This window comes from Haplochromis burtoni, unplaced genomic scaffold, assembly GCF_018398535.1.
Source record: "Haplochromis burtoni strain Fernald_Lab_line unplaced genomic scaffold, NCSU_Asbu1 Contig_219, whole genome shotgun sequence".
In the NCBI taxonomy this organism is placed as follows: domain Eukaryota; kingdom Metazoa; phylum Chordata; class Actinopteri; order Cichliformes; family Cichlidae; genus Haplochromis; species Haplochromis burtoni.
This window is the reverse complement of record NW_024582580.1, coordinates 514,704-542,034: the sequence shown is the minus strand read 5'-3', so window position 1 is coordinate 542,034 and position 27,331 is coordinate 514,704. Positions and strand designations below refer to the sequence as shown.

The window sequence follows — 27,331 nt, the reverse complement described above, 5'->3', positions numbered from 1 at the left end:
TGTATATATGTATGTATATATATATATATATACACACACACAGTATATTACATGTCACACTACTGGTCCAAGGTTTTAGAACATCCCAATTTTTCCAGTTTTCTATATAATAAAGAGTGCAATGAGACATTAAACAATTTAATGTCTCATTGCACTCTGAAATGAAAGCATAGTACAAATAAGCAGTTGGAGTTAAAAAAAAAAAGGAATCAATTTATATATATATATATATACACACACACACATTACTGTCAAATATTTGACTGCTGTCCTTTAGCACTAGGTTTGTGTCATACCAGTTTAGACAGATTCATGTCACGCAGCACTCTCATGACAATGCTGGACTCTGTGTCATCAGGCCGTGCTCTTTTAGCAGCCCCAAGTGTTCGTAACACGGACAGGATGTTCCTCAGGCCAAAGTCATAGTGGACCTAACAAAGCAAGAGCTTAGCTTTAGAGGGTTAATAATTGCTTATTATAGGAACTAAACTGGCCACAGGATTATTACCTGTTTTGTAAGTTGTTCTTCACACAGTTTATAAAGAACAAAAAACTTCTGGGCTAAGATGATGTTTTCATTGAATCCACAGCTGGCTAGCTTAACTCTCATGATGATCTGTCAAAGGCAATAGTGAAAACGAATTAGAACTTAAACAAAACAGACAATATTTCTCCCTAGAAAAACTAATCTTTACCCACCTGTCTGTCTGGCACCATCATAGAAACCGTCCTGAATTGCACTTTTAAATTTTCAGGAAGTTCCTGACGACCGGCATATCCGGGATTCTATGTATTGAGTGACAACATGTTTTATTATATTCATACTAAACATCTGCTGCCTAGTAAACATATAAATCCTGTATCTTACCATAGTGATAAACAGGCCAAACTCTGGATTCAGATCCACAGTGTCTCCATCAGTAAAAATAAATGTGCTCTTCTGGTTCTTGCGTGCCGTCAGAACTATGTAGATCTGCTGAGCAGCAACAGAGAGCACTGGCAGGTCGATTCTGTTGAACTCATCAAAACAACCCCAGGACCCTGACTGCGCGAGGCCTGAAAAAGAATGAACAATTTACCAAATGTGCATATTTTTGGAATGTGAAAAGCAGCTGGGAAATCTGAGTAACAGAACATGCAAACACAACTGAAGACCCTCGTAGATTTGAACCTAGAACCAAAATCTTTCTATGAGCAGCATAAGATAAAATGAAATCTGAGTGTTTTGCTCATTAATCCAGGTAAGGAAATCCCAGAAAGTTGATTCGGCTCACCTGGATGTCAAGACCGAAGAAGTCACTTGGGTGAGAGATGAAATGTTTCTCCCACTGAAAATGCTACACAATACATTTTCTAAGATATCTGATAATTTGATTAATTGCTTAGGATACCTTTATAAATCCTTCCAAGTCCTCTGAAGTCCATCTGGTCAGAGCAGTTGAACACTACAACATACTTGCCAAGACAGCGACCCATGTCTTTGGTAGTTTCAGTTTTCCCAGTTCCAGCCGGTCCTGCAGGGGCTCCTCCCATACTCATACCTAGAGCTTGGGCTAGTGTGATGTAGCACCTAGGTAAACAAGAAGGAGTTAATGAATGTACCGTAGTACTTAAATCTATATAAAAAGTAATTAACAAAAACTCATTATTTACTTGCCTGTCTGTCAGTGGAGTGATGACCAGACGATCAGTACAGCCTAGAAACTCATTCTGATAAATGAAGTCAACATTAGTAATAGACACAATGACCTTATCCAGGTAGCCCCTGAAGTAAAACCTGCTCTGCTTCAGCCATTCGAAGTCGCCTACAGATTTTATACGCTTTTTCACCTGAGGAAAAAGCAGGACATGAAGAGGAATGGTTGACCATAACAGTTTAATAATAAAAAGTTATCTGTGATAGTAGATATGGACAAGTAGCATTTATCCAAAAATAAAAAAATAACAAAAAACTCACTAGGTCATTAAATAAATATATCAGTCTGGTGCACATGAATTGTGACAAGTGTCTCATATTTGACTCTGTCAAATTTGCTGAGGTCATAGGTTGTTTGCTTGATGAGTGTAGTGAGCAGACTCAGTAATTTCTTTTGGGTAAGAGACATGATGTGCTTGTCATCTTCTGTATGGTGCAGGGCCTTCTCTGCATCTCTTGTCCAAATCATTTGGATTCCCAGCAAGCCCACCTAAAAAGTACGAATCAAACAATACACGAAAAGATGCGTCATGTATAGTACATACAGGTAAAGTGGTAGAAATATGATGCTACCTGAAAGGTACTACTGTCAAAGATATCCATACTTGTTATTTTACAAACGTTGGAAAAAGAATGAAAAAGAACCATGAAATCTGTTAAGCTGCCTCTGCCACTGATAAAGGCAAGAAGGAAATGTGACATGAAAACAAACAGTCATGTTGCTGGATAGTTTAATCTTATAGAGAGTAACGTCTCAAATCTTTAAAATCTTGAATCCCTTTAAACACTACTAAATGGTGGTTGGTATTACAGATGGAAGAAAAAAAAAATCTCTGTTACACTTAAATGAACAAAATATTTTAAAAACTCATGAAAAAGATTTTACTAACAGCCACAATGCAGTCTTCCTACCTGTGCTTGAAATTTGTTGAGAAAAGCAAGAAGATCAAACTCCTCATCGTCTATCTCTAGATCTGCAGCTCTGATAACAGAGTGCAGTGAAGCCTGTTGTTGCACCAAAAGCTTCCTAAGCCAGATCTCAACTTCTCCCTGAGCCATTACAGGACTCTCTAGCTGAAAACACAGAAACACATTTGCTATGTTGTACCACACCTGTGATAAAAATTGGAAAAATATTTGCTGACAGCCTCAATTGAACCTTATTCTTTTTGAATATCTATTTATTGTACCCTACACTTGTCTGTAGAAAATAGCAATCTGATATAAATTTAACTTTAATTTGAATTTGACTCTGTTGACCGCTTGCAAAAGTTATTTGCACTAAACGTAACAAATGCAATTCAACATATAGTTGTATTATAGTTCTAAACTGAAAATGCAAATAGCATTAAATACCGGCAGTTTCTCCCCTTCTTGTGAAATAACAGCTATGATCTTGTCATATTCTGTTGTGTGAAACTCAGCTTCTTTTACGTTGTCAAACACTCCAAGAAGATGTGCCTGAAAAACAAATGCATCTACAATTATTTTTGCTATTTTACCCATAATCAAAAACCCAAAAGAAAAAAAAGAGAGAGAAAAAAATAAACAAAACCCAAGAAATCAGATTTCAATACACTAACCATTTTCTTAATATTTCTATCCTGATCGTCTCATTCTTTGCCCATGAAAACTCCAAATTTAAATTGTATTTCTTACTTGCTAACATGAGTTTTTAACATATCTACGCAGACAAACAAATTAGGCCTTTTGCAGTAGCAGTATGATTACATTCTTTTATACTTTTTATTTAAATTTCAGTTTCTTACAGTGGCAGTGAATGTTCTGACCTGAATTGTGTGAGAATCACTGGCTTGTCCAAGGATTTCCAAAAGGGCAGGATCAGACACAAAGAAGAACCGTGGAAACAAGAGTCTCTTTTTCTCAAGATACCTGTGAAACAAGATCATATCATCTGCAGTGTACACATTGAACACAGAAGTATTGTTATAATTATGGGGCCCATTTATTCAATGCTTTTCTTTTTATTGCAAAGCATCTGTGGGTGACAAAAGGACAAAAAGGGGTAGAAAAGGAGTAATTATACTGCATAAAAAGTGCTTGAGTAAAAAGCTAATTAACTAAATAGTTAAATAATGTCATGTAAATTGTTTTAAAGACTGAACTACTTTTCTGCTTTTCTTTTTACCCTCCACTGTTGCAACCAACAGAAAGACACAAACTAAAACAAGGATGGTGCCAAAAAAATTACCCTGCAAGAGATTTCTGACAGAGCTCTAGTTGTTTCTGAAGATCTGGAAGCTTTTCTCGCAGAGAGGGATCACCTACACAGCACTCCACAGCATTTGGGACCTTTTGTGCTCGCCGCATGATTTCAGTCCAAGACTTGTCAATATTCTGAAATTGATTTGCTTCCTGCAAATGGAAACATTTTTATGTTAGCATTTACTTAAGGATGCTTTCAAAATTGTTATTTTCAGGCCACAGGGCAGAATTAATGAACTGTACCTGTGGCAGATCTTTGGCAATATCGCCCCCAACAAACACAGCCTCCAAATAGACCCACAAGTTTTGCACTATAACCCACTGTTCAATGACCTCAGATGATGTTGAAAGCTTGAAGACCCAATCTTGGATGTCTGCTTTGTGGAAGGTACTGTACCTGTACAAAGCAGACAAAGCTTGTTAAGTTCTTTAAGACATTGCAGAAATGGGAATATGTGTGGATATTTCACATCTTGAATGATTACACCCAAACTAATCTTTGTCACTACTAATGTTTCTGGGCTGAATGATTTGTTACAGTTAGGTAGGTCTTGCAGTCTTGCCCTTTTATTACTCCAAAGTATTAAAGTTTCTTGGAGATCAAGTTTATAAAATCTGTTACAAAATTATAAGCCGGGGTTTATTCTTTTCTACCTGTTGCTCAGCAGTGAACCTAGCACCATCAAACTGTCCTCCAAGTTGGTGAGAATCTCGGATGTTTCTGCTCCTTTCAGCATCAGTTCTCCTCTACTCTTAAATGTCATCAAGCTCAGGGTCTGAGCAGACCACAGCTCTTTTACTTGTGATAATTTGGCCTCAATATCCTTCTCCTTTACAGCTGATATGCAAATGTCCTACAAATACAAAAAGCCAAACTTGGGATGGTGCATACACATGAGCAAATCAAATCTATAAAAAAAATCTTGAAATCGAAGTAGATTATAAATGTCAAATCTGCCAGCACACCTCAATGTCGTCCTTGTATGTCAACAAAGGCGCCTCCATGATGTTCTCAAGTGTAAACGTACTGGACTCCACCTCAAAATGGTGTCCAGTCACTTGTGCAATACGGTCCCAGTGTCTCCGTTTCATAGACTTGTTTGCCATCATTTCAAGAAGAGGACACGAATCATTAAAATCATCAATGGTCTTTTTTAGATCAAGAAAGGCTTGCCAGTCCTTTAGTGCTTTGGGTAGCTTCCGACACCTATAAAAATTGGATAATAAACTTTTGTTAAAATGAATACTCTTAAAAAAAACATTCACTACACAACAAATTTTTAGGTCTGTAAGTTATAATAACAGATATACTCAACCTGTTCTGAAAATCCAGAAGTTCGCCATTGATCTTTTCAATATCCACTTGTATCCATAGTATCTTATAGTACCCACTAATCTTGTTCATCACTGCATCATACAGGCCATAGAGTTTTTGAAGCAGATCAAGCTCTTTTCTAAAGGAAGCATTAGGAAGCATAATATTTGAATATATTTTATAATGTGATAGATGTTAACACTTAGCATAGTATTAATAGAGATGCAAAAGTTATTCTAGCACAGAGCAAGGTTTGATTTTTTTGCTGGTGTACTTTTTCTTGTGTAGACAGTTGTATTCTGTAACTGGTAAGCCAAGAAGCTGCTGTCCAGAAGTATATGTGGTGAAGTTTCTCCAAAGCTCTTCAAATCTAGCCTGCAAAAAAAACATACAATTAAATCTCGCAAGACTGTTTGTTAAATATGGTTTTGATGTTTTCTTTCCCTATCAGCTCTCTCTTATCTAGTAATCATTTACCTCTAACTTATGTGAATGATTATAGATTTTTACACACTGAAAGAATTGAAACTGTCACCTGATAGATCTGAAGCCTGCGGCTGGCTTCTTGTGGAGCTACTCCTACAACCAAAGGGCCTTCCTGAAAAACAATACATAAAATGAAGAATAGGTTAATATGAATACATTGATTTATTGAAAACCACCCGCACACAGTTTTTAAGATTACTCACAGAATCAAACTGTTCCATATAAGTGTCAACATCTTTTTGGAAGATAGCCACGCTCACGAGAAGGTCTTGTTTGAACTTGGGTTGCATACGAACAAGCTCATATTGCACCGATCTCTGCACAAGTCAATATCAAAAATAAAATCAAGATCACAGCTTATCACATTTACAACACACAAGATCACATTTATTTAAAAAAAAGTCATCAAACAAAATAGGCATTAATGTCATCATAATACTTACAGCTTTAGACTGCAGCATTGTGAATGAGTCTCTCAGACTGTACACTTCTTCTACTTCTCTTTTGGTCTCTTCTGCTTCATATTTTGTCAAAATTTCATATGCTTCCTGTAAATACATTCTTATATTTAAATGTTCAACATTTAGCTCACTCTGAACACGCAGGCCTCTCATTTATAACTAACAGTAGTAACAGTAGATAGTTAGGTACAATTAAAATTACATCCTCAAAATGTCTTTCACTAAAAATTTCTGGGCTTTATTTAATGTTGTTACTGGTACTCTGCAGCAGTTCATATCACTTTGTTTATTGTGTAGTGCTATTGCCAGTCCTTTGAAATATCTGCAGTTACACAATGCACTTAAGCAACTGGTACCTCAATGGAAATCAGTGTCATGTCAGTCTGTATTTCAGCTTCTCGAAGCGTAGACAGGGCCCCCATAGTACAGCGTACATCTTCCAGATTAGCCACAGGATGTGATAGCTGTATAAGGTAGTTGTTCAAATGTATGTGTGTGTCAGTCATTTTCTTCTTGTACCTCTCCTTCAGGTATTTGCAAATTAGTTTCTTCCACGCTTTTGTCTCATCTGTTAGGGCCTTTTTCAGTGAACCTGTATATAAAGGAACTTAGCATTAGTCCTCCAATTCTCAAACTAATAACCGCCTACATGTGACATGTGTAATAAAACACACTAAATATCCAATTATCCAGTGGTAGCAGAATGGAATTCAATCCTGGTCCTCACAAATAAAAATTACCTGTTGTTAAATGAACAGATTCAAAAGCAATAACAGGCTTGATAGCTTGAATTTCTTGCTCAACTGAGTCATAGTGTTCGATTTCAGATGTAATGTGGATCAAGGATGGTTTGCTTGCCATGAATTCCTTTGTAGAAATTAAGAGAAGGGATATGATAATGATATAACTATATGAAAGCAACAAGGAACATGTCATGGTGAAAGAAATTCAAAGACAACTAACTTTGACTTTAGCGTTTTTGTCCTCTTCCCAGATCGCTCTGAAAGTATTGAACTGTTTCAGAACATTGGCTGCTCGTCCCTTCTGAGAGTTGATTGCTGTTTTCAGAATGCCCACGAGTTTTTTGATGTCCTTGTGTTCCACAACAAAGTTAAATAAATGATCTCTTTCTGCAGAAACACAAATAAACAGTCAAAAGTACAACCAACAATTGTGCTAACAGCTAGCAGCTGACAGTTTCATTCAAAGTTTAACATTTACTTTTGTAAATGTTATTTTATGGGTGAGTGAGCCCATAAATTCAGCAGGAAAGTATAAAGGGAAACAGACTTCTACTGGACCAGAAGTCCATTTGCAACCACAACTATCACCATCTAGTGGCCTTCAGATAGAATGCAAGTTAGAGGCACCTCTGAAAGGTACTACCTTCATGTCTTACACAGTCCCCACAATAAGCTTAATATTTACAATCTTCATTCATAATAAAGGATGTCTTTAATTTAGGAGCTGTCATTCTTTGAACTTGTGCATCAAGTGTGTTTGCTCCTGTATGTGTATACTGATGGTGAGTTACCTGCTTTCTTCCTTTCATTAGGAGTGTACTCCCACTGCCAGGCAATGCTCTTGCTAACTTCCAACACAGAGTCAGTTAGTTGATTTATGGCCTGCTGGATTTCATCTAAAGTGGGAATCATTACCTGATAATGACAAATATCAGATATCAAAACTAGATTTTCTGTTCAACAAAACTTGCAAAGAATTCCAGATCTCTCTGTCCTACAATGCAAATACTGCCCCCTGAACATGTACTGAAAGAAAAGTAGAAACTCACCACGTTGGGTATATCCAGGTGGACTTCAGATTTTATTAGCGGAACTATCATAGGTTGAGGCTTGGATTTCTTGTAACTTCTGTAGTATATTGATGAAAATATGAAAGAGTTCTTTCTCTTTAACTTATGATACTGCACTGAGCACATACCAACTAACACAAATATACTTACATAGCACAACTAATCCTCTTTTTCAAGGTGTTCAGAGATGACTTTGTTGTTTTGAGAACTGCATCAAGTACCCTTGCAGTGAAGGATTCATAAAGCTTCTTAAACTCCTGAAATTAAGATTTGTATGCAAATCAGTGGGTCAGCTGCACATAGCAGAAGTGTTTTACAGTTGTTAGACAAATATACCTTTTCAAATTTAGTATTTTTGTCTTTCAATGAACTTTCTGCAGTCCCTCTCTCATCCTCATGAGCAATCGTGTGTCTCTCTCCAGGGAAGGTCATGGTCCTCCCGACTACAGTGTTGAAAGTGTGAAATACAAAAAATACATTTAAATACTTAATTGCTGCGTTCACTTGTATGCAACACTTAAAACTCTGCCTTGACATCACCTGACACAGGTTCCTCTGTCTTGTAGCCTTTTGGTTCATAAACAGCACTTAAAACAGTGTCCAGCTCTTTGATTGCTGTTTTGACATGACTACATTTGTAATTCAATGTCTTCGCCCACTTTTTACAAAGATTCTAAAAAGAGGTTGAGATATGTATTTGGTGAATAAGGCACAACTTATTTGTAAAGGCAAATTAAAAATGAGGAGAAGACTTTAGCAGAATTAAATTCATTTCGGTTGATAAACATCTAAAATTTGTGTTTTGATTTGGTACGAGTGGCCATACCTTATTATGGTCAATCAGATGCTGAACTGAAGTTGGATCATCTGAGAGCTCAATCAGCACCGTCTCTGAGATGTCTTTAAGGACATCATCAATGTGTAACTTGCTAATATTTAGCACCTGAAAAAGAAGGAAATGTGGTTCTTGCTTATTATAAATGCACAATAAGGAAAATTTTAATGAATGACACAGAAACAGACCTTATTCACAAGATGCTGGAGCTCATACAAAGCCGTGTCAACTCTTTGAAAGAACTCGTCCAGGAGTAAGGATGACCAGGTGAAGACCACTGCCCCACGTTGAAGAGCAGATTCAACCTTGCGAGTTACCAAAGACATTAAAGCTTATTATGATGCAACAGCCATAAAAAAAATTTTTTAAAAAGCATGGCAACAGCAGGGTTGAGACCTAATTTCTCAATGGTGCAACTAAAGAAAGCCTAGGTCGCACCAGTACGACCAGCCGCTCGAGTAAAAAAAAAAAATCTTCGTAACTCTGAAAGACTCCGTGTGGTCAACAAGAGACACACATCATGCCCATATCATGGTCGTAACCAATCGGGGATAGTCAAGGGAGGGACCTCTCTGATTGGCTGTGGTCCAGATATTCCTGTAGGCCTACGTGTATGTACATTTGAAAGTGCAGGCTGATAGAGAGAGGTGAGTAGCCTAGGCCTGATAGAAATGGATTGAGTTGTGGGTAATGAGAAAAGATGAAAAGAATAATTGATAACTTTTTCGTTAAGTTAAGGCCTGATCTGTCTGAAATTCATAGCCAGTGCTCTGACATAGAGCCATCAACCTCTCAGGTAATGGGTAATGTCTAACACTGGTCATGAGACGGCATCAGATAATGAGCCACATACAATCGACTCCGAGCCAGAGCCCACTGAAAGTAAAAGGGGGAAAGCGTATACATTTCAAAGAGAGTGGCTTGACCAGTTTCCCTGGCTAAGATACAGTAAATCTGACAACATGATGCACTGCATTTACTGTCATGAGTGCGGAAAGAAACTCCCTGGCAATACTGCATTTGTGGTGCTAACACGTTTTGAATTGAAATGCTGAAAAAGCACAGTGCATCCAGAAAACACATTATATGCTGCAATAAATGCACTGCCCAAGTCTCCCCTCTCCCCACTGCCAGCAGCAAACAGGTCGTCAGAGGAGGCCGAGATGATGATTAAGTTTAACATTGTCTACAATATTGCCAAAAATGAAGTTCCATTCATTTCCAAAGTTCAAGTCCAAAATAATTCTTCACAACACCCCACGTACAGTAATAATGCCGCCCGCCCAGTATATGGGTGTCATCAGAGACATATTGAAAAAAAAAAGGGGGAAAAAAGGCCAAATTACAGGAGTTGGCCATCTCAAGGGCCTGTTACTGCAATAGTCCATGCGATAGTCCATAAGATATCAAGTTGTTCAGATGTTAATTTAGATTTTCTTTTTATTTAATATATCTTGAGATGTTTTAAGTTTAAATTTCAGTTCAGTGAAGCACTTTAAGCAGGACAAAAAGTGAACTTGCAAAACTGAGGTGATAAGCAATGCGGTTGAAAAATTTGGGTGCACCTAAGAAAAAAGTTAGGTGCACCAGTGAAACCGTGGCAGTTAGTCTAGAGCCCTGAACAGTGGAAAACATATTCACACTGCCGTTAACTAACAATGTTTAACAGCTGAGACATTTCTTCCACAAAATGCACCATCTACTGTCATGTACTTACATTTTTGATTTTTGAAGCCATCCAGCTGGAAAAGTCTTCAGGTATTTTCTCACAAGTGGACTCATAATCTTCCAAAATTGTCTATAAAAAAAGGACAACAAGTTGTTTTATCCATCCACTCGCTTCCGCTTAACCTTTTCAGGGTCGCGGGGTGCGCTGGAGCCTATCCCAGCTATAGGACGAGAGGCTGGGTACACCCTGGACAGGTTGCCAGTCTGTCAGGGTTAACACACAGAGACAGACCACCATTTGCGCTCACATTCACTCCCACGGGCAATTTGGATTGATCAATTAACCTATCCCCACAAACTGCATGTCTTTGGACGGTGGGAGGAAGCCGGAGTATACCCGGAGGGAACCCACGCAAACACGGGAAGAACATGCAAACTCCACACAGAAAGACCCCGGCCTGATGGTGGAATTGAACTCAGGACCTTCTTGCTGTGCGGAAACAGTGCTAACCACCGTGCCACCGTGCTATAATATAAAATTATTTTATATTAAGTTAAATAATCATTTTGTGAAAAAAAATAGTTATTACTTGCCTGTAATCGATGGTGATCAGCACTGAGTTTTGTTTCAATGTTGAGAAGATGTAAGGCTTGCTTTGGAACCAGGAGACCCATCTTCACCAAACACTTTGCCTCCCGTATGACCTCAGTTACTTTAGGATCAAAGTTGACAACTAGCTTTTCTGTCTTTGGGTGACGAACCAGCAGTGCGACATTTAAGACTGTTGTGAATAACACAGAGAGTAAAGTCATACTAACAGAATCAGATACGGTGTGCCATCAAGGTTATCAATATATTTAATTTAAGCCAACCATGATTCATCTGCGATACTTCCTCGAGCCATGCTTGGTGGTAAATACACTCAAACTTTACTAACGAAGCTGCAGTCTGATTGTACATTTTGACTGCATTTCGTCCCTGAGGACTGAGCAGGATCTCCGAGTTTTCCTGTTTAGGATGACAGAGTGAGGCAACATTAAAATCTTTCAGTGCTAGTAGCTTTAAAATGTTTGCTGACAGAAATCTAGCCTTACTTTTATGTGTAACATGGGTTCCTCTATTTTTTTGAAGAGGTGCCTGGCCCAACCAATTCGTCCAGCCACAGGAGGCATGTCCCTAGCAAGTGGAGGGTTGTCTTTGTGGTTGCCATAGTGCTGCAAAGGAAGTTTGTAAAACAAAATCTGTGCATTTATATTTTATTTTAAATGGCATTAGCGAATAACAATAAAATAGGTACCTTTCTCACAAACTCTACTTCTGAGACATAACGCTGAAGAATATGACTCAAAAGATGGGGAACGTGTGCGTTAATGCAGGGAATGTTCAGCCTCTGGAAACTACAAATTTAAAAAAACAAAGTAAAAACAAATCATTACAGTATTTAATGTTATATTTCTAATATAATATTTCCAGTGATATATTAAATTGCTTACAATATCATATATAGACACTTACCGCTGTATCAGGTGAATGGCACGCTCAGATGTCTTCACATGTGAGAAGCATGAATTCATAAAAGTCTGCAGCTGGTTCTGTAGAAAAGGTAACAAATGTAACCTTCATTAGTACTTTATCATGTTTCAGTTGTGACCATGTCTTAATGAGTGATGTCTGTGATTAGTGGTTTTGTGTATATGTAAATTCTTTGCAGGTCTCTGAGAAAACATCATCAACCCTTATGATGCTTCCTGATTCAAACAATGCACAGGAAAACAGCAGCTACATGTTTTAGGCATAATGAGTACACAACTATACATACCTCAATGTAACAGATTTGCTCTGTAAACTTGACAAAATCTGCTTCAAATTCAGCACTCCTTGGAGCCAACATATCATACTGCTTTCTTTTCAGATTCATGGCTATAGTGTTGAACTGTCTGGCTAGACTCTCAATGCCCTCAATGTTGGACTTGTTAAGTGATTCAAATGTCTTGAACACTGTGATAATTTGTGTGATCTAGAAAAAAATAATGCTTACTGTTATATGGCAAAGCATTATGACAAGACTGACATACATATTTTAGGAATTAAAATAGACCGTACCTTTTCAAGCTGCTTGCAGAAGTTGGAAAACTTCAAAAAAATTTCCATCTCTGAAACCTCAAAAGGCCTCTTTCCAGGTGCAGCCATTGTTTCCATCTTTGTTGTCTGGAAACAAGACTTATATTCCTGGTACAAGGAGGTACAGTGCTGCAAAAGACAAAAGATTAACAACAGCAGAAACTGTGTACTGCTGCAGTCATGCCTCTGTAATAACACTGATGTGTACTAATCACAGTGTAACAGTCACCTGCACTTTTGTGATGATGCTATCAGCATCTTGGTCCCATATGAGACGTTTGCCATTGTCAGTAATGTACGATCTGCACATTGTAACCATCTGATTTGTGACCTAGAAGAGTTTTCAGTATCACATGTTGTACAAAGGGAATTGGATCTTAAATGTTTGTTCTTTGAATGAAATGAAAAAACCCAACAAAGTAAACTTACTTTGATGAACAGTGAAGATATAGTTTCACTCGTGTTGTAGTACAGTGAAACTCTGAAAATCATGTGAATAGTACTGATGACATTTTGCACATTTTTCATCATGGCAACCTGAAATGACACCAAGTATAGTCACATTATTTATAATATATTGTTTGCTCTGTTATAATTTGTATTTCTTAAGTTTGTAATGAACAACTTTACTGTACAAAAATTGAACTATTAACAGGCTATTATCCATATTTATTTAAAAGAAAAAAACAGTATGTAAGATGGTCACTAATGTATAGTACATGGACTATGAATTGAATACTAGCGTTGTTTCTAAGTGAATAGTAAATAGGCAATTTTTGATCATTTTGTTGTGATGTAGTCTGGGGCAAATAAAAGACTATTTTAAAACCTGTCAAAGACCTCCTGTATTCAGTGCATAGCAATAGCTACTCAGAATTTTGCATTTATTTGTTATTGCCTTCATTTGGTAAAAAAGACCATACTTTCCCCCCCAACACTGTTGGTTTACAACCTGAATGCTTTACAATTTATATACATGTCTTTAAATAGCTGTGTATGCGATATAGGTGCTTTCATACCTGGCTTGTGCTTTAACATCAGTTCATCAACAAAAACACTGTTTGGCTCAGAGGTAAAACTTTATTTAATACTAAAAATTCTAACAATTGCAAGTTCTTAATGGAAAGGAATTGTTGACTGTACATACCGGGTCACTGATGTAGAGAGGTTGAAGAACTTTCTCCAGTGTGCTCAGGAATTTCACATTGTCTTTTGCCTCATTGGCACACCTTGTTATCCTAGTATCCAGCTTCCGCCACATCTACAGAGGTGCATGTTTATGACAGTGATGAAGGTAACAATATATGTTGTTTATTGTAAATGTTTGTTTATTGTTAAATGTTTCAAGGAGTAATTTAAATTTCTGATTTTATCATAATTATTATTATTGTTAAATTTTTTAACATATTTTTTGTACATAAAATAGAGGCAATATCCCCTGAATTACACTATATGGTCACGATGCAAAATACACAAATCACATTTATGGATCCATGATACATCATAGAACAGCGAAAATTAGTAATTACTGATCATTCAGGAATAATCTTACTATTATATAATTTGCATGTAATTTTTATTATATATATCAAATAGATTCAGTTTTTCATATTGCATCTATGCACACAGTGTTATAGATGCAATATGTCTGAAGGTATTCATTTTTAGATTTCGATATTGTTATTGTTATACCAAAGTTATTATTGTATAAGTGGGCCTAATGGCATCATAAAAACAGAATAATAACTAAATACTAAAATACTAAAAACTGTGTAGCACAAATTATTTTTTAGTGAGGAAAAACGCCTATTAGTGTTTGCCTCACTTTCATTGTTCATTGTTGTTTCATTGTTATGTGTGGAGGAGCTGTCTGACACCAACCTACAATAAAATGTTTCCCTTTGCTGATTTTAGAACATGAGATTTTTATTGAAAGAGTTTTATTCATTGAACATATGTTTGAAGTGACCTACTGACTTTGCATTTTTGGACACATGTGAACAAGATTAGAAATAGGTATATCAGAGGTATATCAGAGGTGTGGTAATTAAAAAAATTATATCGTGCAACAAATAATGTTGTTACAGTATACCAGTATATACATTATACTGCCAAGTATTATCTTACATTAAACAGTGGACATAAAAAAATACTATAATAGTGTGACTGACACTGAGAATGAGTACCTTTACAGTTTTGGATCTGCTAATATGGAGCACCATCACCGCTGTCTTGCACTTTTGGCTTTTGATGTGAGTGATGATAGAGTTGAACCTTATAGACATTCCTTTCCAGTGCTCTAAGTCACTCAGTGGCCCTTCTGAATCAGCTCCTTTTCTCAGCTGATCACTCTCTATGAGGACCTGATGTACACCGAAAAGGTTACATTAATTCAGTCAGTACTCTACAGCAAGTTTTTCTTTTCCTTTTTTTCCTTTTCAGTCTCTTCTTTCATTTCCTTTCTCTCATACTAACAAAATATATACCATTCATTTATGAAGTCATCATCTCTGGCCAGTAAACTGTATTCCTTGAAGCCACGGGTTCATAGGCTGCACTTCACTTGTGCGTTTGAATGATTTAACAAACCTGCTCAATTTCCTTGCACCACTGCAAAAGATTTTTTTCCAGTTGATGGACCATCTCACAGTTGGCAGCTGCAGTTTTCATATCATTTAGGCTGGCCAGTTTAGAGAAGTCAATATGTGTGAATGTAGTCAGATGAACAATGTACTTGTTGCTTATATGGATTTCTGCAGGACAAACATAACAAAGTACAAAATTATTAAATTATTAAAACCAGCCATTTAGCTACAGTATGTTGTTCTGAAGAAGCATTTTTTTTTTACCTTCTAAGGAGTCAAGACAGCGTTTTATTGTGTACATTAAGTTCTCTTTACATTTTACTCCATGTCTGGACTCTATAGTGCCCCAGTTTTGTGGTGCATCGAGAGCAGGCAGTAGAAAGTTGTAAGTGTTCCTTATTCCTTTCAGGAGGCCGTCTCTGGCATCAACTACTGCAAAAAAGATCTCCTACAAAGTATGGAGACAAGTCACCCATAACGTCATAAAAACCAAAGCCAAAACATCTGTGATATAAATCAAAGTATTTTAAACAGATTTATTTTCTACACTACAGTTACATTGTAAATAGGTGTGGACGTCAGATTGTTTTATAATGTTAGTGAAACGGTTGGATGTCAAATGTGACCTCAAGATTTTAAAATATGTTAAGGAAGGAGGGTTAGATCATATTAGCTTTTTCCTAAACTAATACAGGGAATGCTGAAAAGTGACAAGTTTATTATGTGATGTTTATTATGTGAACACAAGAATTATTATGTGAACACAAGAATTATTATGCTGCCTCAAAGCACACTGTGCGCTGTCTATCTTGCGTGCTGCACAATATCGTTTATTATTTAGTAACTATTGATATCTATGACTAGCTAGTTTATTGTGATGGTGCTTTGTTTTCTCTATTATTATGTTGCTCTTTGTTGTTTGCTGTCTCCTCTGTTTGTTTTTTTTGTTTGTTTTTTTTTCTCCATACAGGTGACCCAGGAGTTTTTGTTTTTTTTTTCTTTTTTTTTTTTCTCTCTCTTCCCCCCCTTCTCACCGTCTCTTCTCCCCTTTGGTTTTCTTTCTTTCTCTCCCCCTCTTTCTCTCATTCATTCCCCCTGTCCTATTTATTTAAAAAAAAAAAAAATGACAAAGGATGAACTGAAGCTCTGCCATCACGTAATGTCGCATACTGCTGTTTCTGATGTCATTTTAAGAAAAAAAAAAAAAAAAAAAAAAAAAAAAAAAGAATTATTATGTGGATGCAAGAATTTCTCCGCCATGGGATCAATAAAGCCTTATCTTATCTTACATAAACTGCTCAAAAAATAAAAGGAACACAAGAATAAGATCTGAATGAATTAAATTCTTATTAAATACTTTGTTTTTTAGTAGTTGAATGTGCTCAAAAATCACGCAAAAATTATCAATGGAAATCAGATCACGCTCAACATTAAAGTGGAAAAACACACAACAAGCTGATCCAACTTTGATGTACTGTCCTTAAAACAAGTCAAAATGAGGCTCAGTAGTGTGTGTGTGGCCTCCACGTGCGTGTATGATCTCCTTACAACGCCTGCGCATGCTCCTGATGAGGTGGCGGATGGTCTCCTCAGAAAGTTCTTCCTAGACCTGGACTAAAAAACCCGCCAACTCCTGGACATTCTGGGGTAGATGGAACGAGACATGATGTCCCAGATGTGCTCAACTGGATTCAGGTCTGGGGAACGGGCGGGCCAGTCCATAGCATCAGTGCCTTCATCTTGCAGGAACTGCTGACATCCACATGAGGTCTAGCATTGTCTTGCATTAGGAGAAACCGGCATATGGTCTCACAAGGGGTCTGAGGTTCTCATCTCGCTACCTAATGGCAGTCAGGCTACCACTGGCGAGCGCATGGAGGGCTGTACGGCCCCCCCAAAGAAATGCCACCCCACACCATTAGTGGCCCACTGCCAATGGAGTCTGTTTCTGACTGTTTGAGCAGACACATGCACATTTGTGGCTTGCTGGAGGTCATTTTTTAGGGCTCTAGCAGTGCTCCTCATGCTCCTCCATCCACAAAGGTGGAGATAGCGGTCCTGCTGTTGGGTCTGTGGTCATCACCTGCAGAACCACTCCTTTATTGGGGATGTCTTGCTAATTGCCTATAATTTCCACCTGTTGTCTATTCCATTTCTACAACAGCATGTGAAATTGATCGTCAGTAAATGTTGCTTCCTAAGTGGACAGTTTGATTTCACAGAAGTGTGATCGACTTGGAATTACAATGTTTTGTAAAAGTGTTCCCTTTATTTTTCTGAGCAGTGAACACAAAGACATATAAAATGCACACTTAGGTTTTTAAAAATAATTTCCAACCCAGATCCTAAATCATGTCTGTATGTCCAATGAAAACTACCATATTGCTGTCCTGTGAATTTAAAACACTTTATTGTGTGTTTAAATTGGATTTTTTTCACAGATAAACCATTTTCTTTCAGCATATAAAGAAAATTCTGACATCCGCTTGGAAGTAAGTGGGACTTTTATTTGATATGTTTTATATGTTCTATTGTGAATAAAGTATGGGCTTATGAAACTAATGAGATTATGATTTCTGTTTAATTTACATTTTACACACTGTCCCAACCTTTTTAGAACTGGAATGGTTATAAAATCATATATCTATATTATATATATGGTTGTTAGGTTGTTAGATATGATTTTATAACGATTTATATGGAAAAAATTGTACATTTTGTTTAAATTTATATTAAAAAAATATTAGTTTTTTTTATACCATTCCGATTCTAAAATGGTTTGGACAAATGTAAATAAAAACACAAATCATAATATTATTAGACAGTATCTCACAAAAGTGAGCACACCGCTCACATTTTAAAAAATATTTTGTCATATCTTTTCATGGGACAGCATTGAAGATATGACACTTTGATACAACGTAAAGTAGTCAGTGTACAACTTGTACAACAGTGTAAATTTCCTGTCCCCTTTAAATCAACACACAGTCATTATTGTCTAAACCTCTGGCAACAAAAGTGAATACACCGCTAAGTGAAAATGTCCAAATTGTGCCCAATTTGCCATTTTCCCTTCCTAGTGTCTCAGGTGCAAATCGGAAGGTGTGTTGAATTTGGTGTTCAATCCAACTTTATTGATAAAACACTTTAAAAACAACATGATTGACCAAAGTGCTTCCCAGTAGAAAACAGTAATAAAAGGTAAAAACCATACATTAAACAGACAAAGAAAATTAATTAACAGTAAAATAAATGAATGAATGAAAAAAAGATCAAATAAATCGGTAAATATTAAAACGTGAATAAAACAGACAATATAATAGACAATAAAGAAAACTAACAAAGTAAAGAAGATTAAAAGCAACCCAAAACTGATTAAAACTGACTACAAGCTGACTCTGGTACTACAACAAGAAAGCCCGCAAACACTTTGCTGAAAACAAGCAGACTAAGGACATGGATTAATTGTGATCTGATGAGACCAAGACAAACTTATTTTGTTCACATGGTGTCAAGGATGTGTGGCAGCAACCAGGTGAGGAGTACAAACACAAGTGTGTCTTGCCTACAGTCAAGCATGGTGGTGGGATGTCACTGCATGAGTGCTGCTTGCACGGAGGAGCTACAGCTAATTGAAGGAACCATGAATGCCAGCATGTACTGCGACATACTGAAGCAGAACATGATCCCCTCCCTTCAGAAACTGAGCCACAGGACAGCATTCTAACATGATAACATCCACCCATCTCCATGATGTCATCATGGAGATGGGTGGAAGAGGATTTCAGTGGCACCCTGTGAAGCTCTAGTGATCTCCATTCCCAACAGAGTTAAAGCAGTGTTGGAAAATAATGATGGCCACACAAAATATTGACACTTTGGGCACAATTTGGACATTTTCACCGAGGGGTGTACTCACTTTAGTTGCCAGCGGTTTAGACATTAATGGTTGTATGTTGAGTTATTTTGAGGTGGCAGCAAATGTATACTCTTATACAAGCTGTACACCGAGTACTTTACATTGTATCAAAGTGTCATATCTTTAATGTTGTCCCATGAAAAGATACAATAAAATATTTACAAAAATGTGAGGGGTGTACTCACTTTTGTGAGATACTGTATATGGATATTTTAATTATATAATAGTTATAGAAACAAACCACCATACAAATTCAGTACCCTCTTACCTCATGTACGTTTTCAGAATTCACAGCTATGTCCTCTCTTGTCCGTATAAAGTAGCAGCAAATACCTGTCAGGGATATTTGGGACAAATTGGGCATAAACAGCCTCAGTGTTTTTTCTCCTTTTACAGCACCAGGATATGAGCGACCACACTCTGCAATAAAATAGAAATAATTTTGGAAGAAAATTAAAAAATGAAAATGACACATAAAACAGATCTTAATTTTTTCTGCTAAAACTAGGATATTTCACCAGCACAGGGATAAAATCATTAATGATCACATGAACTTGGTAAAAACTCCAATTATAACTGGCCTTGAAAATCAGAAAAGTAAAATACTGTAATCTTAGTTTGTTTTAAATTAGTGGTCAGTATTACTTAGTATGAAATAAAAAAATAAGCAGGATAACATGTGACAGTCAAATACTGGAGTCGAGATTTATTCCAACCTGGTCCTGGCGCTGCAGATTCTTGATACACAAAGGAAATGGTTTTGCAACCTCCTTCGGCAAAAAACTGATCAAAAGCAGCCAGCTATTCATGATAAAGAAAGAAAAAGAAAGACAAAAAATTGTGAAATGAAAAATGTGTAACTGTATAATATCAGATGTGTTTAAACCATAATTGCCATATCAACATAGACAATATAACATGTGAAATGAATGAGATGTTTTGACTTTTGCTTGTTCCAGTTGTACTTGCAGCAGCCAAAATATACACTTCTGATTATGATATTTTTTGCTTTTGATATTTTGCTTCCAAGGAGCCAAATGTTCATGTATTTTTTTAAGGTTGCCTTGAGCAATAGTTCTCCAGACTTTCTGAAAGTCTTTTCAAAGCTTTTCTGTTGACATTGACTGTCTTCTCTAGTCAAGTCCTTGCATCAGACCATTTTCCGAGAAACGATTTCTTTGTTTGTTGATCCCTGACCTATGAATCACTAAAGGGTAAAAGACTTAACTCAGTGGATGAACCAGGACTGTGTCTATACATAATAGACGACTTAGACGACATAAAGAACCGATTTAAAATTGTATGTTTTGTTATTATCAGCCTGTCCAAAAACACATAATTTTTGGACAAGGTTTGACAAGGATACAATATTTTTTTGCACCACCTATTTGATTCTCAGTGAACTATTAACTGAAAACTTGGTCCTTCGGTTAATCTATCTATTTTTCACTGAAGCCTCAACAGAAATGGGATCAGTAGAAGGATGGCTGTCAAGAAGCTATTCTTAATTAAAGGAAACAGGGAAGAAAAGGCTAAGGTATGCAAAATTACACAAAAACTGCTCTGAAAATCAGTGGCAATAGGTTTTACAGAGTGATGAATGATAAATATGAAATGATTAAAACTGTTGTTAGTATCTACGGCAATCAGGAGAGCGGTACAACGGTGAGTGTCCACAACCTGTAAAACACGGTGCAGGCTTTGCTATTATTTGGGCATACAGCCAGTGGTGTCGGGATCAAAATTGATGGAATTATAAACACAGAAAAGTAATCTCTGATTGCTGCCATGCAATACCATCAGAAAAGTGATTGACAGTGGCTTCTTTTTTCAGTATATCAATCATCCTAAATACACTGCCAGTGCAATAAAAGTATATCCGGATAGAATTTTGAACATACTTTGTCAAAGTATATGGGAAAAACTCACAGAAGACAAATCTAAAATAAACTCCTCTACATCTGTTGGCGATAGGGCCAGTCTCTCAGCCAAGATGTCAATGATATACTTGTGTGCAGGGGTGAGGAGCTTTTTTCGCTCTTCTCTTGCCTCCTTATATTTGGCCTGAGAAATACAATAGATGTTAATTGTAGTAATTGTAACTGCTCTGACAACAAAAGTGGTTGATGTCAGTAAGGTTTCATTAAACCCATTATCAATTTACCTGACATCCAGCCTCGTTTGTATTTTGGCTAACTTCTTCCATCGTATTGTTTGGCAGGAGGACTCGCCTCCTTGATGTTTGAAAAACTCAGTGACTCTTCAACTTATTCTGCCTGGAGAAAAAAAAAATTAATGAAATGTTATGAAAATCAATAACTAACTAACTCCAAAGTAGAACACAGTGAAAAAGTATTTGCCTCTTCCTTTTTTTTTTTTGCATATTTGTCACATTTTTCATGTTTCAGGCCATCAAAGAATTTTAATAGTAGACAAAGATAACCCGTGTAAATATACAAAGCAGTTTTTAAATTATTGTATAATTTATTAATAGAAAAAGCTATCCAAACTTCATTTTGTGGAAAGCTTAGATCAATTTCACTAGTTCCTCCCAGGCCTGCTTACTGTCAGGCCATTTGAATCATTTCCATTTAAGAATCTGTCTGACAAAGATAAGATAAGATAAGATAAGATAAGATAAGATAAGATAAGATAAGATAAGATAAGATAAGCCATTTTTAGTCCAACACGTGGGAAACTTTTTGGTCACAGCAGAGAGTACGTTTAAGTTTAAGAGCAGTATAAGTTAAGAAAAACACAACAGAATAGGATAAGATAACCTAGAATAACATACTATACAACAACAGTAAAGTACTATATACAATAGAATAAAGTGAATTTGACTAAAAGATATCAAAAAAAGCAAGATATCACTGACATCTGTCAGTCTGAAATGGGTTACAAAGCCATTTTTAAGGTTGTTTTTTCTTCTTCTTAACTTTAGTGAGATTCATTATCCACAAATGGAGAAAACTTAGAACAGTGGGGAACCTTTCAAGGAGTGGCGGGCACAGCAAATTAGTTCAAGACCTCACTTGCTTCAGGTAGGGTCAGGGTCAATAATAACAAAGAGACTGAACAAAAATGGCACCTATGGAAGAGTTTCAATGAAAAAAACCCACCGCTGACCACAAGAACACAAAGGCTTGTCTCACATTTACCAAACAAAAAAAACAAACAAACGACACAAACATTTAAAAAAGAACATCCTGAAGAGCCACAAGACTCTTGTAAAATACATAGTACATTTTTTTGAAGGTTTGTGTCTCATTACATCTGACATAAAACTAATGTAGCACCATTAAAGGAAAATCACACACACTTGGTGGTGGTAGTGTGATGGTCTAGGGCTGAGCAAAGTATTAATTAAAATTGTATCAGTAAAACAGAACTGTTTTTCAATCAAAGTGGCACTGAAGATAATATAATTAATAAAACGTTCTTCTTTCTTTAGTCTTTTAGCTTTAATGCCATTTGAACGAGCTAACTGGATTATTTATTACAAGTTGGAGACTTGTTATCGAGGTCATATCTTACTTATATAATTCTAACCTTTGATATATATATATATATATTCTGCCCTTACCAAAGCGTGGTCATTCGAGAAATGGTAGCTTTCTGTTGGGCACATGTTTGTGCCAGTTTTGTTTTAAGTAAAAAATAGTATTTTGTTTCCCGTTTTACAATCGTGGAAATCACTTCCAAGTCCTGCAGTCGTTATGAGCCGTTACTGATACCTGCTGTTAACGCAACAGTTGAAACGAGGTGTCACGAGCCCAACCGTTACCACACGTTATAAATGTTAATATTCACAGTAAACGTAAAACACATTCTCAAAGCGTTTTTCATAGTTTGGGGGGACTTCTTGTAGTCGTATTGCTGACCGTCCTCTTGAAACACATCAGATAAATAAACATTCACAAGACAGTCATTACTTTACACTCTTTATTTGTTATTACCACCCTCTACAGGGTGGTTCCCGCACCAACACGACCGACATAACTCAAACAACAACTGATCTTGGACCAGGCTACGGACAGGACATATGTTTCGTGGTCTACTGTGATTGGTCCAGCCACACCGTCTGTTTGTCCAATAGCGGGTAGACATCTGTTCGCTGGAGCAACTCTAAAATATTCCCCTCTCTTCCTCCTGCACAGTCTTTTTGCTGTCCTGCCCGGCGACGCTCCTGCAGAGCTTCTGAAAGTTGAGCTGAAAATGGGGAAAATGCAAGTCTTAGGAGTAATTGCAGTAATATTAGCAGTGTACTGTGTACATGCGAAGATTTACTTTCGGGAAGAGTTTCTGGATGGTGGTAAGTTGTGCAGAGAATTTTTATAACTTTGCAAGGTTAGCACTTCACTGCCTGTTAGCTTGACTTTCAGACGTCGTTGTGTCACAAAAATCGTTGTCTGTTGACTGTGAGTCCTCTCAAAAATACCACCTTTTCCCGTTAAATAATCGAAAGTCTATTGATAATTGGCAACATTCATTAAGGTCGAAGGGAGCAGACGTAATATCGATATCAGTTAATAATCGTCGTCCAAGTTGCAGTTAGTGAAACTAAATTTCGACATTGACAATTTGTCGTCGCAGCTACAATTACTGGGAAATTGTGAGACGATTTTCATGACGTACCATTCTCTATTGGCCCGGGAGTGTTAATCCTCAGCAAACTTGCTGGTTGTTTTCTGAACAGATGAATGGAGAAGTCGCTGGGTGAACTCCAAGCACAAGTCAGACTACGGAGAGTGGAAGCTCACGGCTGGCGACTTCTATGGCGATGCAGAGAAAGACAAAGGTACATGTTCGAACTTTCTAATGTAAATCTTCATTACAAAGTTTTCTTTTGATCAAAATAGCGTTTACTGTTGTCCAAATGGCAGCAAGGCACTTGACATTTAATGTGTTCCTGTTTTTAAAAAAAATAAATAAATAAAATAAATAAATACATTTCTATTCTAGAAGTGAAAATGAGTCATTTGATCATAATAAGCAGTAGTAATGTCTCGAATAGCTCCTACAAAGTGCCCTCATGTCTGATTTCCATTATGGTTCCTACTTTATGTTTGTTTAAAGCTGAACAAAATATATTTAGTTTTGGTTTGATACTTTCATTTTCAGGTCTGCAGACAAGCCAGGATGCACGTTTCTATGCGGCCTCTGCCCGTTTTGATTCTTTCAGCAATGAGGGTAAGCCTTTGGTCATCCAGTTTACAGTCAAGCATGAGCAGAAAATCGACTGTGGTGGTGGCTACGTGAAGGTCTTTCCTGCGGACTTGGAGCAGACTGAAATGCATGGAGAATCCTCTTACTACATTATGTTTGGTAAGTAATAATGACCTGTGTGATTTACAGTGCTTCCAGCTGTCACTGGATTTGATACGTGTAATAATTAATTTTATTCCTTTCCCCTAGGCCCTGACATTTGTGGCTACAGCACCAAGAAAGTTCATGTAATTTTTAATTACAAAGGCAAGAATAATCTCATTAAGAAAGAGATTAAATGCAAGGTAATTCTTGTGTTTTGAAGTCCATATTTTTAAATGGAAACCTGCTTCTGCACCAAAGGCTTTAGTCTAAACCCTACTTCTTCTTTTTTTTTTTTTTTTTTGCTTTTTCTTTCTAGGATGATGAGCTGACCCACCTGTACACACTAATCCTGAATCCAGATCAAACCTATGAAGTAAAAATCGATAATGAGAAGGTGGAATCTGGGAGTCTGGAGGATGATTGGGACTTTCTGCCTCCTAAGAAAATTAAGGACCCTGAAGCCAAGAAGCCAGAGGATTGGGATGACCGTGCCAAGATTGATGATCCTAGTGACGCAAAGCCTGAGGTGAGTAAACTCAGTACAGTCATTCTACCACCTCTTACTTTGCTCTGTGCAAAGAGTTGTGTATTTTAACCTCAGTATTTTGTGTTTTTTCTCTAGGACTGGGACAAGCCCGAGAATATTCCAGATCCTGATGCTAAAAAGCCTGAAGACTGGGATGAGGATATGGACGGAGAGTGGGAGCCACCCATGATCCCCAACCCAGAGTACAAAGTAGGCTAGAAATTGATCACCAAAATACTTTAATATTAATATATAAAATACTTAAAATGCTTTTAAATTGCATTACTGATAACCCTTTTTAACTTCCTGTATTTCAGGGAGAATGGAAGCCCAAGCAGATTGATAACCCCAACTACAAAGGAGCCTGGGTGCATCCTGAAATTGACAATCCTGAATACAGCCCAGACTCGAACATCTACAAGTTTGACAACATTGGTGTTTTGGGTCTTGATCTTTGGCAGGTGAGACACGGTTCATCTTTAAGGTATGTGGTAGCGGCAGTTGAGCTACAGTCTAACAGTTTTGGTTTTTCCCCCTTCCTCCTCAGGTGAAATCTGGTACAATCTTTGACAACTTCCTGATTACAGATGACGTGAAAGAGGCAGAAGAGATTGGAAAGGAGACATGGGGTGTGACAAAGGTCTGGCCTTATTCTTTTTAACTCATAACTTGTTGTTCATGCAAAGCACAAAGTCTGCCCCTATGAACTACTGCTGTGATTAAAAGACTTGGTTTTTTGTTGTTGTTTGTGATTCCTTACAGGAGCCGGAGAGAAAAATGAAACAGGAGCAAGATGACCTGAAACGAAAAGAGGAGGAGGAGAAGAACAAAGAGCAGGACACTGAAGCTGCTGATGATGAAGATGAAGAAGAAGAAGAGGAGGAGGAAGAAGAAGAAGAAACGAAAGAAGACACAGACGAGGCACTTTCAGAAACGGATGAAGAAGGAAAGCTTAAAGATGAGCTTTGAAGGGTTGTTGGCATAGAATTTCTTTGTTTTGTTTTTTTTTTTAATTTTTTTTCCCTTTTTGGGGGGTGGGTGTGCTCCCTCAGGAACTGTCCTATATTTCCCAGGGGTATTGTGGCTGCTGTGCATCCTTTCCCTGAGATTTGGACACAACCCAGCTAAAGGGTGATTTGCAGTAGATTGGAAGGGGGTGGGGGGCAAATGGTTTGTAACATACTTGGGGTCTTTCATTTTGATCTTAACCCTGAACTGCTGGATTAATTCTAAGGTTTTCCACTCAAAGTACATTCTTTATTTTGTAATAACAGATAATAACTATAAACCGTCACCTGCTGTTTGCTAGATTTTTAGATTTTTCTTAAACTAGACCACAGACTGTATATAAGATTAATCTATGCAGTCTGTGGTCTGCATGTCTACTTTTTTGCAAATACCCTTTTTTTTTTCTTTCTTTTTTTTGTCTTTTAGGGTGTTTGAAAGAGCTGAAAATGTAGTAATTATATTAAATTAAGAACATCAGCCGCTCAGATTTCAACGTTAACTCTGAAACAGAACATACAAAGCATAAACCAAAAGTTGTGACCATAAAAAAAAAAAAAAGAAAATATGTGAAGAGACAAATCAATACTATGATGACTTCTTTTGGTTATGTATGCAGCACTGTCTTTTTCTTTTGTCCCCACACTCTGAATTGAATTAATTGATTAGGCATGAATTGATGAGACCTGCATCATATTTTGAAAGTCTGGACAAACCGGTGGTGAGCCCCCGTATGTCTTATTTTTATGGGACAGAATGTTATTGATACCAAAGTTTTTATTAAAAGATTATAACCTTATTGTCCACTGATATTTTGTGTGTGAGAGTTCACAATTTAGAAGCACTGCTTGTGGTTTAGATGTAAATTAGTGGACTCCATGCCAACTGTTTCAAAAAGGAATGTCAAATGAAGTTTCATTTCCTCCATCTGTGAATAAAACTCTTCTAAAGATTCAATCAATTAAGAAGTTTCTGTTTATATCCAAGCTTGGTATGAATAAATATACTTTTTTTTGTTTGGTTTTTTAAAAAAAAAACCGGAAAATTAAAAAAAAAAAACACTCAAAAACACACAATATTTTTCCCCCTCGTTTCACCCAAGAGCAATAGATAAAATATTCATACTGTGAAAGTCACTTCATGCCAAGGAGACAATATATGTTAATGATATCTAGTGCCCGCTTCATTATATCTTCCCCAGAAAAAATTCTGGAGAAGTATAGAAAACGCTAGTATTTGGGGGCCTGTAATCCATGTGTCTTTGGGTTAACTACAATTACACTTCACCTAAGAAAAAAAAAAATATATATATATATATATATGTGTGTGTGTGTGTGTGTGTGGGTTCTGAAATGTAGTTC

At 36.9% G+C, this 27,331-nt stretch overlaps 2 protein-coding genes across 2 annotated transcripts in view; one reads left to right on the top strand and one right to left on the bottom strand.

The window, feature by feature from the left end:
• Positions 1 to 23,046, bottom strand: part of LOC102296516 (dynein axonemal heavy chain 8) — a 38,782-nt gene extending 15,736 nt beyond the window's left edge. Inside the window, 48 exon segments of the mRNA XM_005936661.3 lie at positions 297 to 431; positions 509 to 616; positions 700 to 786; positions 869 to 1,056; positions 1,392 to 1,570; positions 1,658 to 1,830; positions 1,947 to 2,186; positions 2,609 to 2,770; positions 3,053 to 3,157; positions 3,487 to 3,589; positions 3,909 to 4,072; positions 4,166 to 4,319; positions 4,577 to 4,776; positions 4,889 to 5,129; positions 5,239 to 5,376; positions 5,512 to 5,612; positions 5,773 to 5,835; positions 5,927 to 6,040; positions 6,167 to 6,271; positions 6,541 to 6,776; positions 6,925 to 7,051; positions 7,148 to 7,314; positions 7,719 to 7,842; positions 7,977 to 8,055; positions 8,148 to 8,254; positions 8,334 to 8,440; positions 8,538 to 8,670; positions 8,824 to 8,940; positions 9,021 to 9,137; positions 10,550 to 10,630; positions 11,095 to 11,282; positions 11,374 to 11,509; positions 11,596 to 11,715; positions 11,799 to 11,898; positions 12,017 to 12,093; positions 12,321 to 12,518; positions 12,605 to 12,751; positions 12,852 to 12,953; positions 13,052 to 13,159; positions 13,770 to 13,883; positions 14,809 to 14,985; positions 15,212 to 15,375; positions 15,472 to 15,655; positions 19,395 to 19,546; positions 19,843 to 19,927; positions 21,056 to 21,190; positions 21,291 to 21,402; positions 22,713 to 23,046. Of these exon segments, the coding sequence (XP_005936723.1) occupies positions 297 to 431; positions 509 to 616; positions 700 to 786; positions 869 to 1,056; positions 1,392 to 1,570; positions 1,658 to 1,830; positions 1,947 to 2,186; positions 2,609 to 2,770; positions 3,053 to 3,157; positions 3,487 to 3,589; positions 3,909 to 4,072; positions 4,166 to 4,319; positions 4,577 to 4,776; positions 4,889 to 5,129; positions 5,239 to 5,376; positions 5,512 to 5,612; positions 5,773 to 5,835; positions 5,927 to 6,040; positions 6,167 to 6,271; positions 6,541 to 6,776; positions 6,925 to 7,051; positions 7,148 to 7,314; positions 7,719 to 7,842; positions 7,977 to 8,055; positions 8,148 to 8,254; positions 8,334 to 8,440; positions 8,538 to 8,670; positions 8,824 to 8,940; positions 9,021 to 9,137; positions 10,550 to 10,630; positions 11,095 to 11,282; positions 11,374 to 11,509; positions 11,596 to 11,715; positions 11,799 to 11,898; positions 12,017 to 12,093; positions 12,321 to 12,518; positions 12,605 to 12,751; positions 12,852 to 12,953; positions 13,052 to 13,159; positions 13,770 to 13,883; positions 14,809 to 14,985; positions 15,212 to 15,375; positions 15,472 to 15,655; positions 19,395 to 19,546; positions 19,843 to 19,927; positions 21,056 to 21,190; positions 21,291 to 21,332 (6,384 nt within the window). The 5' untranslated portion in view covers positions 21,333 to 21,402; positions 22,713 to 23,046.
• Positions 23,047 to 23,267: 221 nt separating this feature from the next.
• calr3b (calreticulin 3b) lies at positions 23,268 to 26,927 on the top strand. The gene is made up of 9 exons (XM_005936660.3): positions 23,268 to 23,441; positions 23,826 to 23,927; positions 24,251 to 24,454; positions 24,545 to 24,639; positions 24,756 to 24,965; positions 25,062 to 25,175; positions 25,283 to 25,426; positions 25,513 to 25,605; positions 25,728 to 26,927. The coding sequence occupies exons 1-9, from the start codon at positions 23,345 to 23,347 to the stop codon at positions 25,932 to 25,934; spliced, it is 1,266 nt and encodes a 421-aa protein (XP_005936722.3). The 5' UTR covers positions 23,268 to 23,344; the 3' UTR covers positions 25,935 to 26,927.
• The last annotated feature ends 404 nt before the right edge of the window (positions 26,928 to 27,331 follow it).

Excerpts from the sequence above, each read along its gene's own strand:
- calr3b (XM_005936660.3), top strand. The coding sequence starts at position 23,345 with ATGGGGAAAATGCAAGTCTTAGGAGTAATTGCAGTAATATTAGCAGTG. Across the intron at positions 24,455-24,544 it reads CTCTTACTACATTATGTTTG|GCCCTGACATTTGTGGCTAC; the intron begins GTAAGTAATAAT and ends CCTTTCCCCTAG. Across the intron at positions 24,640-24,755 it reads AGAAAGAGATTAAATGCAAG|GATGATGAGCTGACCCACCT; the intron begins GTAATTCTTGTG and ends TTTTCTTTCTAG.